This window comes from Gambusia affinis, linkage group LG14 (assembly GCF_019740435.1).
Source record: "Gambusia affinis linkage group LG14, SWU_Gaff_1.0, whole genome shotgun sequence".
NCBI lineage: Eukaryota > Metazoa > Chordata > Actinopteri > Cyprinodontiformes > Poeciliidae > Gambusia > Gambusia affinis.
The window spans coordinates 11,480,132-11,493,072 of NC_057881.1; the positions used below are offsets into that span (position 1 = coordinate 11,480,132).

The 12,941-nt window shown below is 36.8% G+C and overlaps 1 protein-coding gene across 1 annotated transcript in view; it reads left to right on the forward strand.

Moving 5' to 3' along the window:
* The window catches only part of LOC122844081 (CUB and sushi domain-containing protein 3-like), a 475,440-nt gene that overhangs the window by 159,006 nt on the left and 303,493 nt on the right, over positions 1-12,941 (forward strand). The window contains exon 5 of the mRNA XM_044139260.1: positions 1,590-1,812. Coding sequence (XP_043995195.1) covers positions 1,590-1,812 — 223 coding nt within the window. The remainder of the gene's footprint in view (positions 1-1,589; positions 1,813-12,941) is intronic.

Genomic DNA, 12,941 nt, shown 5'->3' on the forward strand with positions numbered 1-12,941 from the left:
TATTTAGCACTTTGTAGCTGTGCACTGTGGTGTCCTTGAACAGAAATACACTAAATCCCTTTCAGCTCCACAGATTCCCCTTCTCAAAGCTTACTGCTGTGTGACTCCGCATTACTGTGTAGGAACTGAAGAGTTTATTCATCCGGAATCAATACAGTGTTGTAAAAAAAACACTCTGGACCATCTTCTCGGGTGGACAACATTTTCATCTTGCACCTGTGCCATGTTTGATATATTAAAGGTCATTCATATGAAAGTGAACAAATAATAAGCCAAGTGTAAAGGATACCAGCTTACAATTTAAGCATTTAGTTGGCTATGTAACACAAAGTGATCCTAGAGAAAAACCTCACGTTTAATGTAGTACGTCACAAAAGTGTTGATACTTTTGATGCATTACAACCAGAAACCTAATTTTGATTTCTTGGGAGACTTCTGGACACAAATCATTTTTATAAGTATGATTTTAAGGACCAGATTTTGTGGAACATCTGGGAGGGCAGTGATTGTGATGTGTTTTAAAATAACTTCATGATGTTCTGAAGAATATCACCATGCAGCAAAAGTATATTTGAAATATTTTCTTAGATTTTTTTGAGATAAAGGTGGAGTATTGTATTTGACACAAATCCCTAGTTCATTGACACTTTTATGTTTTCCTCCTGCATGTTTTTATGCCAATAGACTACTCGATTAGCAATAACAAAGGAATAGTCAGGTTCATATTTCTTAGAGGCGAACAGGGCGAGGCCTAGACTTTGCTTGGGTTAGTTATTGATTTCACTTTTAAAGAAAGCTGGAAAAGCTCAGTGGCTCAGTGGTGACAGCTTTCAGCCAGCTCTAGGAATGGGGTTTTAGAATCCTATGCACAATGAGACTACCAGCTTGTGTTGGTGATGCACTAAAACAAATCCTACCCCTGGAACGATTTTGTTGCAGGCAGCATCTCTACTTTCAGATATAGGGAGCTAAACTTTAAGAAGCTAAGGGAAATTTGTGTCTTGGGTAAAGCTTTTCTAAATGCGTTCCATTAATGTTTCATACAGAAGTATAACATTGACCCACTTAGTGCTATTCATGCTTTGACTTTCTACTTTGTTTATCAATGTCTCTATATGAAAAATGTATAGGCAGTATTTGAAGATGTGCAGATGTGAGCATTCATGTAATCCGTCAGCACTTGTTACTTTTAGATTACATGCACATTGGAACCACTATTGCAAGATCATTTTTGTATTGAAGTGCAACAGCAATAGATCTACTTACCAAAAACTTTTCCAGCACCTCTCTCATGGAGAAAGAAAACAAGTAAATCTAAAACTAAATCTTATTCAAATGGGGACATACAGTAGGAGTGTCACGGTCAGTCAATACGGACATTCAACACCCACTGGATTTGCTAGCAGTGCTAAGACAAAAGAGATTGCAGAACTTCAGCCATTGGTATTTCCATGTGTCAGAGTCGATACAAGTCAACAGAGTAGGCTGAAAAAGACACTGCAGTTGCCCTTAAGTCTGTGAACAAGTAAGCTTGGTGTAATTAATTATGAGTATTTAATCAAATATGTGCTGTGTCTTTTTATTCACAGGCTTCATCTACACCTGTGGGGGTACACTGAAAGGACGAAATGGCAGTATAGAATCGCCTGGTTTCCCCTATGGCTACCCCAATGGAGCAAACTGCACCTGGGTTATTGTTGGGGAAGAAGGAAGTAGAATCCAGCTCATCTTCTTGTCATTTGCCATAGAAGAAGAATATGACTTCCTGTCCTTGTATGATGGACACCCCCACCCTGCTAACTTTAGAACAAGGTAGGAAAAGTGCTCTCAGTTTTACTTAATTAATATCTGAATGATTCCTTTGCATAATATGTTCTTGGTGGATTACCTTAATCATGGGAAGTAACACTCTTATAGTAATAGCTGACTGTTTACTTTTTATTTCACATGCTTTAACATCATCAAAGCAATTCCAAAATTATCTCAATACAATCTTTTAAAACCTGGTTATGCTGTGAGATAATCCAAATTCTTCTCTTAAACAGATTTTTTTTTAATCACAAAGCATCATTTATAGAAGTGTAAATTAATCAGAAAATATGCTACTTTTTATTTAAAGTGTAAAAGTTGTACTGACAGACACTTTTTAAAGGTGCACGTTGATTACAGCTAAATGGTCATTAAGAGCGAATAGAGAGAAAAAACAATAAACAATCTAATTTCTGCTGGTTTGTTTTTCCCAGTCAAAGCCATTAGAGGAAAATAAATGACCCACAACAACAGGTTGTGGTCCTTTCGTGGCACATGTTTCCCATGGCTCAATCAGTGCACTGTGTGTTGCCCTTAATTATGGAATCATTTTATTGAGTTCCTTCTGTGAGAAACACAATAACCAGAATTAAAATCTTTCATGTTACACCATAGTCCTCACCTTCCCTTATGATTTTATCTGCCAATCAATAGAGCCTAAAAGCCTTTGTGCTTGACTTTATTCATTTAACTCTGGAATTGAAATATCAAGTTAATAATTAAGCTATAAATTTAGGTTTTATTTTTAAATCATTGAATGGTAACGTTTGAAACAATCTGTTGTGAAAACTGACTAGTAAAAAAAAAAATAATTTAGCCCTCACAGTTCCTTTTTTGTTGTTCCTCTCAATACAATTTTATTATTATAAGGGGATTTTCCCTGCAAAAAAGTGCTATTAGATTTTTAATTATTTGTCACAAGAGCTGATGACTGCTTATCTATGATTTCCAGCAGCAAGGTCTTAGCAAGCAGTGGCATGTGTTTAAAACACACTTCTACATTGTTCCAGCAGTAATTAAATTGTACTAAATTTGGATGTTTGCTATAGGGCCAAACAACAAACGTATACTGTCAGAAAATAACACAACTTTATACTAATTTGCTGTTTTGTTTGATCCTTGGAAAAAAATCTTCTCAGATGTGCTCAGAAGTCATTAAACGTGTAAGCTAGAGAAATGAGCAACCAACTGAGATTTAGACTCTTAATTCCATTTAGGATTATGTGGATGTGAAATTCCACGTGGAACTAAATCCTGGAATCAAGTGTATCCTACCTTAAAGCAAAGTAGGCTCAACACAAGACATGCTTCTCCTTGTTCTTTTTCGTCAAGAATCTATTACACATATCTGATTTTTGCATTTGGCTGCAGAATACTCTAGCTCACAGATGTCAAACTCCAAACTTTTACATGTGGCTCTGCTGCACCAGTCCTGAGTAGAATAATTAGGTCATTAGCAAGGCTCTGGAGAACTGATCTACACAAGGTAATTAAGCCATTTCATTCCAGTATTTTGTGGTTATTACTACACTGAAACTGCAAATAAGATTGCCATATTTGAAGATGAAAGTGGAAGTGGTGAGCTAACATAAAAGCATTGTCTAAAATTCGTACTATGGTTAATGCTTCATTTTTGGAATTTCTTATAACCAGAGAGTTTAAGATTAACAGAAAAACTTTAAGCTTCAAATCAGTTAATAATCAGTTGGTACTTAAATCAGTCGATGTTGCTTAGATGAATAAACTTATGCCTGCAGTAGAACTGATCAATACATGTATAGAGGCAAAACCTGGAAAGCAAATCGAATTACTTTGTGTTTGACTTGTGATACAAATAAAATTCTGCCTTGCCTTAAAATGTCAGAGGCCCTGAATGGAAGGTGTTGCTACACACATCACTTTACCAAAGAAAGCTCTTGTAAAAAAAACCCAGTAAGCTGAGTTGGTCAATTAAAGAGTTTATTTCTCACCAGCAGCTGTGTTTACTGTTTCACAGCCCACTTTGTCCATCAAAACAATACCCAAAAACAGGTTCTATAGTAACAGTTTTTTATAATATTCTTGTCAACCAACACATGTTTCCTGATGGGAATTTCTCTTTAACTTTTATATCAATTCCAGATTAGAAAATGCTATATTTGAGACAAACTGGATGGAAACTTTAATGAAATAGAGATAATTACATATTTTAAAGAACCTGTGGCAAGCTATAATATAATATAATATAATATAATATAATATAATATAATATAATATAATATAATATAATATAATATAATATAATATAATCATGCATTTATTGCATCTCAGCTAACCAGTACCAGCTTCATTTCACATTCTTTGCTCAGACTTGATTATATTTTAGAAAATGCAAAATCAAGAAAAGGCAGAGGGTGCAATTCACCTTTCACTATTATGTCTATAGATATAAAGGGAGTCATCCGACGAATGCTTGGTCTGTTGCCGAAAAGCAATTTTCTCATCATGTGTAATGAACTGTGCTTGTTTGGTGCAGCAGGCATCATTTTTAATCAACCAGCTTCTCTAATCAACCCTTTGTTGAACAATCCTGTGGCTTTTAGGCCTCAAATACCGCTGCAAAGTTAATGCAAAAAATTTATAGAGTTGAATAGACTACAAAGGAGCCAGAGTGGGATTTTGGTGCTTTTCATCCGATTACTGTTTTAACAGGCAACATCCAAGAGAACAGAGGTGAAGTGAGAGGGTTTAAAATGCCCTCTGTGTTTCTATTGGTTTATTAGGATTTTCTGTTCATCCAAAATAGCATGGAATGATCTTCGGATTGTGTTCACGTGTGTTGTTGTGTGTATATGTTCTTGTCAGTAAGGAAGATTTATGGCCCACATCGACACAATCGCCCCACTAGTTAAGCCAAATTACCTCGGCTGTCTCATTTTCTCTCACTTTCTCTTTTTCACCATTTTCTGTCTCCCTCTTCCTTTCCTTCACATGTGCACAGGCACACACGCACACCACCGGCACACACCCAAGCACACTCGAAGATAAACATGAACGCAGCCACAGGGCTAAATGATAATTTAAAGGTCAGAACCATTAACAGGAAAATTGCAATTATCAGGACTGTGATTAACATGGATAACTCGTATTTACATGATTGTCCAGGCCCACAAAATATACAAGCACAACTCACACAAACCAGTCTCTCTCTGAGATACCTCTGTCCAGGTTCCAACTCATTCTCCCCATACCACTGTGCTGTTGCAGTTTAAGCAAAGACCATCTTTTTCATATGAAACATAAACCCCCATAAAAATACAAGAAGGTATTTCATATATTTAATATGGATGGGTGTGAATTTTTCACATTACTGACAAATTAGCCTTTTAACAAAATAAAGCATTTTTTTTTGTTTGTATGTCTCACTCGCACACGCCCTTTTTTAGCATTTTCAAAGGTAATTTATGACTGCATTAAGAGTAGAAATTGGAATTTGATTAATTATTATTAAACTTAAGCCAAAAAATATGTTTCAGGTGGCATTTGTTTTGCATCACGTCTTGCATAAATCAAAATAATTAATCAGAATAAATTACCTATCATCCTTTCTGACATGACTCAACAAGCAATTAACAATGGTACATAAGTGTCAATGGTAGCACACTCCTTAAATATAATGCAGGAGAGTCCAAGTTAAATTAGGAAGAAAGCAGGATATTGTGCAAGATAAGGCAGAATTGAGAGTTAGTTATGATATTAATGGAACTGGCCGCACCTCCCAACCTCGCTGTATATGTGTTACTGAGTCGAGGAATATGAAAAGACCTCAATAACAAGGTAAGAAGGTGCAGAGACAAAATACTTTCAATTGGACCTACAAAGAAAAACAAATGCTTTGCGAGTTCAACGGCAGTTGGTCTAAAATCCCAAAATGATAGACTGAAGTAAATCAAGACGCCACTGAGGTTGCTGTCAAACTGTTACAGATCAAGGGTGAAGAGGCAGGATGAAGAATGGCTATGTAAACAAAGATGCACTACAAATGGAAGGAGAGATGAAAGGACGACAAAGAGTCAGGGGGATGATTAGACAGAGGTGGCGATAATTAGCACAGAGCAGACAGGATGGTTTCAACCCAAAGATTGCACACAAGGGAAAGTCCATTTTTGGCACATTACAAGAAATTACAGTACAGACCAAACGTTTGGTCTGTACTGTATGTAAATGACAAAATAGTATAGAAGGACCTCAGATTCAAATTTCCTACTGTTGCCACTGAAGTCATCTCAACTAAAAACCATAAACATAATTAATTCTTAATTTGAAGAATTTAAGATTCCACAGCTAAATGAGATACCCCCTTAAGACCTTAGTAGATTATACATTTGAATGATTTCCTTGACTGTGGTAGTCAAGAAGTGTGATCAGTTGCATTTTCACATTCAGCCTGGCTGGTTTAGAAAGCTATATTTCTGCTTAATGACCTAAAGCTTTATTTGAAAGCTGGAATTTTACTTCCAAAGTGATATTTGTCTAATGTTAAAATGCATAAAACCGATTTTGTTAGGAGTTTTTCACAGCTGTAGCTGGGTTCCATTTTATACATTGAATTATTTAAAAAAATGAGAGTTGTGCCCAGTGAGGAACAAGGAAAATTTGTTGCCTGAGTCACCTGAAGGATAATAAGAGTAATCTGTGGGATCTGGACAGTCAATTCATACATATCTATAATCTCTTCATTAGCAGAAGCTTCATAGAAGTCATTAGTTCTTATTTCATGATTCACATTAAATTTCAGCTTTTGATTGTGCTCAGCAAAGGCTTTTGAAGAGAGAATATTTTGCAGTTGGATGAGATTTGATTTTAAAAATGACAGTGCCAAGTGTTCTTTGTTTTCAAGCCTCAAGTGCCTTTTTTGCTCTTAGTTCTAACAAGATTATTTACAAACCTTAAAAAAAGTAGCAACAATCAGAATAGAAGGCAAGACTATAGCAAGTATTGAATTTCAACCCGACATGGTAATCTTGCTCTTGCCACTGTCACGCATGTTTTAAAATGTACTCTCTGCTCTACTAGAGTTGGTGGTTAATTTCTGTCATGGACCCTGCCTCATTGGGAAAACAGCCCATGAAGAAAATATGTGAGAGAGGAGGGGAGTACTCAAAAGTAATGATAGGTGTTCTGTTTTCAACTCGGTGAGTCTAAATTGGATAGAGAAGGGCATTATTCTCTGCAGGTGGCATTATTTTCCTTTCATCAAGAAGAAAGTAAGAAAAAGGGGATGAAGCGGCGTAAATTTGTTTTTATATTTGAAAATTCTGTCATACTTCAGTATGACTGTCAGTACTGACTTTAATCCCATTCTGCTTAGAGAAGTTTGATATGAGATGATAAACTGCATCTGGTTAAGTTGGAATGGGAGTGTATTTACTTATCTGCTATTCTAGATGTGCTAGAAAAGAAGCACTGCAGTTTCAATGGAATGCTTTTTGCATCACCTCCTGCTTCTTGTCTGAGATACATGGTCTTCTCAAGTTCTCTCCCTTTGATTTTCAACTCAAAGAACATGTTTCCGACCCTAAATTCTTTGATGTGTATGCAGTGTCTTTTGTAAGAAGGAAAAATGTCCACATATCCCTCAACAAACCTCATTGTTTTTGCTTAAATCAAGGACATAAAATGAAGACACAAATGTTGTTTACATGCAAAGTGAGGATGATGTACACTGCAAAACAAAATGTAAACACAAATTGTAATATGTGAAGAAGAGGTACTTCACATGGTAGTCATGTGCCCCTCTTTGCAGTATTGTCCTTTAATGAATTAGGCATCACAAATATGTATGACAATCACATACAAATAATTCCATTTGTGATACTGTTGAAAGTAAACTGGTCCGTTTAAAAACGACACCAACCTACAGTGCATTGCCTAATGGCTGTGGTAAACTCGAAGCAAATTTACAGAATGTCTAATTTGTTTATTTATTTTACTAAATATATCTTCATGAAACTAAAATAACCTCACCCCGTTATTCCTGCAGACGACCTCCCTTGGCAATGAATCCAAAATAGTTTCCGAAATAGAGACATGACTGGAGATTAGAGAGATTGCAGGAAAGTTCTAGTGCAGAAAAGGGGACCAAAGGTGGAAGAGCAAGAAAATAGATGAGTGAACATAAAAGGAAGAAACGACTCTCATTTCATCAGTGGAGCAATGATGGAGAGTAACTTTGTGTTTTCCATGCATCTCTAATTTGGAAGAAACTGCAGAAAGAGAAAGCAGCTTCATGGTGCTCTCCAAAAGCATGATGTGGATTTGTGATTCAGACCTCCTGAGTCATATTTCGCTGCAGTTACTGTTACAAGTCTTTTGGGGGTATGCCTCCACCAGCTTTCAACGTTTTTGTGCCCGTTTTCTTTTGAACAGAATGGCTTAAACTAAGTCAGATTGAATGGAGAGCGTCTCTGATCATCAATTCCTGGAATCTAACTTCTGGTTTCAAAACCAGAGTGCTAATCTCAAGTTAGCTGCCTTAAATATTAGCTCTGTTTGTGAGTTTGATGTCATACCTCGGGCTTCGGAGGACTTGAACTTGACGTGCCCACTCTAAGAGTATCAGAACCGAAAAACATGTATTACATGGATGATATGATGGAACATGAGTTGCAACGCCTGGAAGCCGCAACTCATGTGCCAGTGAAAAAACACCACAAGCGAGACACGTGCATATCACGGTATGTCAGAAAAAGTAAGATCTGGTCACGCCAATCTCTTTCTTTTGAGTGCTCTTCTTCTGGCTCTCCTTCCAGTTCTTGCCTTGACCCAGTTTGTATCTGCAGTCTTCTGCAACACCAATTTTACACCTGGCTAAGTCACACCAACAGGACACAGTCGCAAACCTAGAGACAGAGCCACAAACTGAACTCACACAAGCGGCAGAAATGCACAGAGGCATAGAGGGAGACATGCATGCTCTGCTCCGAAGGCCCAGGAGGAAAGTGCACACAAAGGCCATGGAAAACAGCAGTGTGTGATTGGTGTGAAAATAAACAAATTTGGTCTTTGATGTTGGGACAATATTTGCAAGGAATCGAGAGCACTTTTCTGGGAGGAAAAGCAAGGCGTGTAAACGTAGATGTGCTCGCGTGCGCCTTGGTGTTAAAGGGAGTGGTTTGTGTGAGCGTGAATCGAGGTGTGTTTACCCCTGAGGTAGTGGTATTTCATCTCCTCCCGCATCAGTTCTGCCCTGTAGGCGGTAAGAGGTGCGTGTGGGGATGTGGAGTGGTGTGTGTGTGTGTGTGTGTTGAAAGATCCAAAAACACTTTACCAAGGTTAAATGAGACATTAAAGAAGGAAAAAAAGAATATATATGGGTATCTTTAAGCAGCAATGTATAACATCTTTCAAAAGGATTCACACTTCTTGAACTTGAGAAGTGTCATGGATTTGTGTTTAGTCTCCTTTATTTCAGTAGCCTACTCTAAAAAAATTCTAGGACAAGCAATAAGAAAGATGTCAGGGAACAAACAGAAAACAAAAACCCAGGAACAAACTAGACAGATCAGTGATAAAGTTTAAAGTAGGTTTGGGTGATAAGAATGGGAAACTTCACAAAGTAATTTTTATTTTACTATATGACGATGAAGCAACAGGAGCAAAAATCAGCAAAGCCTCCAAGAGTAGCTCTGGAGGGGTTGCAGATATCCACAAATCAAATGCATGAATTCATAAAGGTGCAATCATGGGAAAAAGCCACAAATAGTTCCATTTGGAGCTCAGCACAAGCCAAGTAGGAGAGACGCCAAATAGGTGAATGTGCTTTGTTCAATAATGTGATTTTACAAATTGAGGCGTGTAGTCAGAGTATATTTTGGAATCTCAATGATTAGTTTTGTTTTGTATATTTACTTTTTGAGTCATTTCCTATAGGGTTCTGCGAGTGCCTACAATCAGGATGCAAATGCTCACATCTTTTAAGCTGTTTATGTAAAAAAAAAACAAAAAAAAGGAAGGAAGGGGAAAAAAGAATGTAAGAAAACAACATGGAAAATATGCATAAATTATCCCAGCTTGTAACAGTCCCTTTGGACATGAATTAACTTGCAAATAAACCAAACTTTCTTGCAGTGTTTTTTTTTTCTTGTCTTGTAAACACATTTCGGAACAGCTGGGGGTCCATCAGGTGTCCAATTTGGCGTAAAATGTAGCTGAAAAAATTTTAGCGAAAATGTCTTGCTTTGATTTGTGCATAATTGCAAACTCTTGCACGTAAATTGTTAAAAAAATAAATAAATAAAAAAACACCTACTGGAGTTCAAATTAGTGCTTTAGAGGTGAGGCTTTTAATGGAGGTCGCAGGCTTTAATGCCATACACTTTTAAGAAAATTTACATTCTTTTTCTCTCTCCTTGCTTAAGGATCAAAATGTCAGATTAATGCAAATTGATTGATATAATTTTGGAAGAGAAAATGTTTTAAAGTCTTCACTGAAGATTGATGCTGACAACCTAATAACACACATTATTAGAATGCATGTATGTCTGAAACCCTGGTTTAATGCACATTATCCTTCTTTCTTTTATCAAATCTGACTCAGGCCAAGGTCTGCTTTGCACAAGATGCCTGTAATTCACTCAGTTTATTATTCTCCTTTTCTCTTTTTTTATTTCCATCTCTGTCTCTTTATTAATTAAACCCCCCACTTCCAACCCATCTGCTTGTCTTTCAGTTCATCCTGTAAAAGTCATTAATTCTGATCTGCTCAGTTCTTTCTGTTTAGACCGGCAAATATTACGGTGCAATTATTACTGTACTGTAAGCCGTGATGTGTGTCAGTCATAAGCCAGATCTCATGGCCATCAAGATCCTTCGTAGCTAATCAGAGATCTCCTCTTTGCCACAATGTTAAGAGATTTTTTTGCAAGATGTGTTAATCCACCTCAGGGTAAATTGCTTTTGCGTCCCTTTTCGATTAAAGTGGGCAAATTAGCTTAAAGGCAGTAAATCTGGAGAATCTGTCATTATTCATTTATTTTTATGTGTCTAATTAGGCCACTTACTTAAGGACATCTTTGATGTTGAACAGGAGTGAACATAAAACCCAAATATGCAAACGAAAACATATTTGAAGCTATGTCAGCATGTTTTTACAGAGAAATTTGTTGGACTTTTTGGGCTTGCAACCTCCAAATGGGAGTGTTTCATCAATAGTTCTTCTTTTGTACAGTCCAAAAAGATTTATTCAGTTTTCTCTACTGATTCTCCAACCTGAGCTGTGAATATCTACAGCTCATCCAGAATTAACATGAGGCTTTTAGCTTCTCTGATTAATGCCATCCTTACCTGAGCAGTCTGTTTATGGGAGACCACCATGTCTCTGTAGATTAAGAGTTTCGCCATGATTGTTTTATTTTCAGATGACTGATTGAAGAATTCCCCATGAGGTGTTCGAAACTTGAGATATTGATTCATAACCTAAACCTGCTTGTTACATTTTCACAGTGTTATCCCTGACCTGTCTGCTGTGTTCCTCTGACTGCATGAGGCTTTTTGTTGTTGTCTAACAAATCCCTGAGGCCTTCATAGAACCAACTGATTTATCCTGAGATTAAAATTACACGCAGTTTTTATTTATTTATTTATTTTATATATTTTTATTCAAAAAAGTACAAAGTAAGGTACATAAAAATACAGTAACATGAATTGAATTTGCTTTATCTTTTAACAACCAAACCCCACCCACCCACCCACATTCAACAGAAAGAAAAAAAAAAGGGGGGGAACAACAGGGGACATTACATATCAATAATACAACAATTGGACATCATCAATTATATTATATATATACATACATGCACATATACACACACATATCTACATCCCAGGGCTCCATAGGCTTATGGAGGTAACTCTATATTTTTAAGATTTTTAAAGTACTCCATCATAGGGTCCCACACCCTGTGGAATTGTCTTGTGGAGCCTCTGATAAAGTATTTAATTTTTTCTAATTTCAAGAGAAACATTAAATCAGTGAGCCAGACCGAGACTTTAGGTGGTTCAGATGATTTCCAGAGTAAGACTATAAGTCTACGAGCTACCAAGGAAGCAAAGGCAAACGCATTCATTTGATCAGTGGATAGCATGTGCTCCTCAAACAATACTCCAAAGATGGCCATTCCTGCAAACGGTTTGATTTTGGTATTAAATGCTTCATTCAGTGTTTTACAGATGGATGACCAAAATTCGGTTAGTTTCGGGCAATTCCAAAACATATGGGTCATATTTGCTGGAGCAGAATGACACCGCTCACAGCTGTCATCAATGTCCTTATAAATTCTTGAAAGTTTAGATTTGATATAGTAAGTTCTATGGAGGACTTTTAACTGTATAAGGCTAAGCCGTGCGCAGGACGATGTTCCATTGATTCTTTTCAGAGCACGTTCCCAGAAATGTTCAGAAATAACAGAACCAAGTTCTTCAGACCATGCAATTCTAAGCTCATCTAGTGTTGTTTCCTGAAGAGAAGTTATGATATTTGAGATGTTTGCAATGTGCCTCCTGAGACACAAAGGGTTACGCAAAATCCTCTCAAGCCCCGAGTCTGCTGGAGAGGCCGGAAATGCTGGACTTTGACTTTGAATAAAATGACGGACCTGGAAATATCTGAAAAGATCAGTTGTTTGTAATTGGAATTTGGCCGAAAGGTCAGTGAAGTTGGCAAAAACACCATCTATATAAAAATGGTCACAAGTTTCCAAACCATTTCTCCTCCATTGAGCAAAAGTGTGATCCATCCTGGCAGCCGGGAAAAGGTGATTGTTACAGATAGGGCTATATATAGAAAATTATTTTAGATTAAAATGTTGTCTGAATTGTATCCATATCCTAAGAGAGGAAGATACTACAGGATTATGAGTAAATTTAGAGGGTGAAAGTGGTAATCCAGTAGTGACCAAAGCAGAAAGAGAGGAAGAGGTGCAGGAGTTTGCTTCAATCCTACTTTTTTGTTTTTTTTTACTTAGACAACTTCTAAAAACAGTTGACTGCAGTTTAGTCTATGGAGATTAATGTTGCCTTCATTTTTAACTTTCAGTACCATGAATTTTTCTTGTGTGCAGAAATCTTAAGATTTGTTAAACCTTGATGTCTTA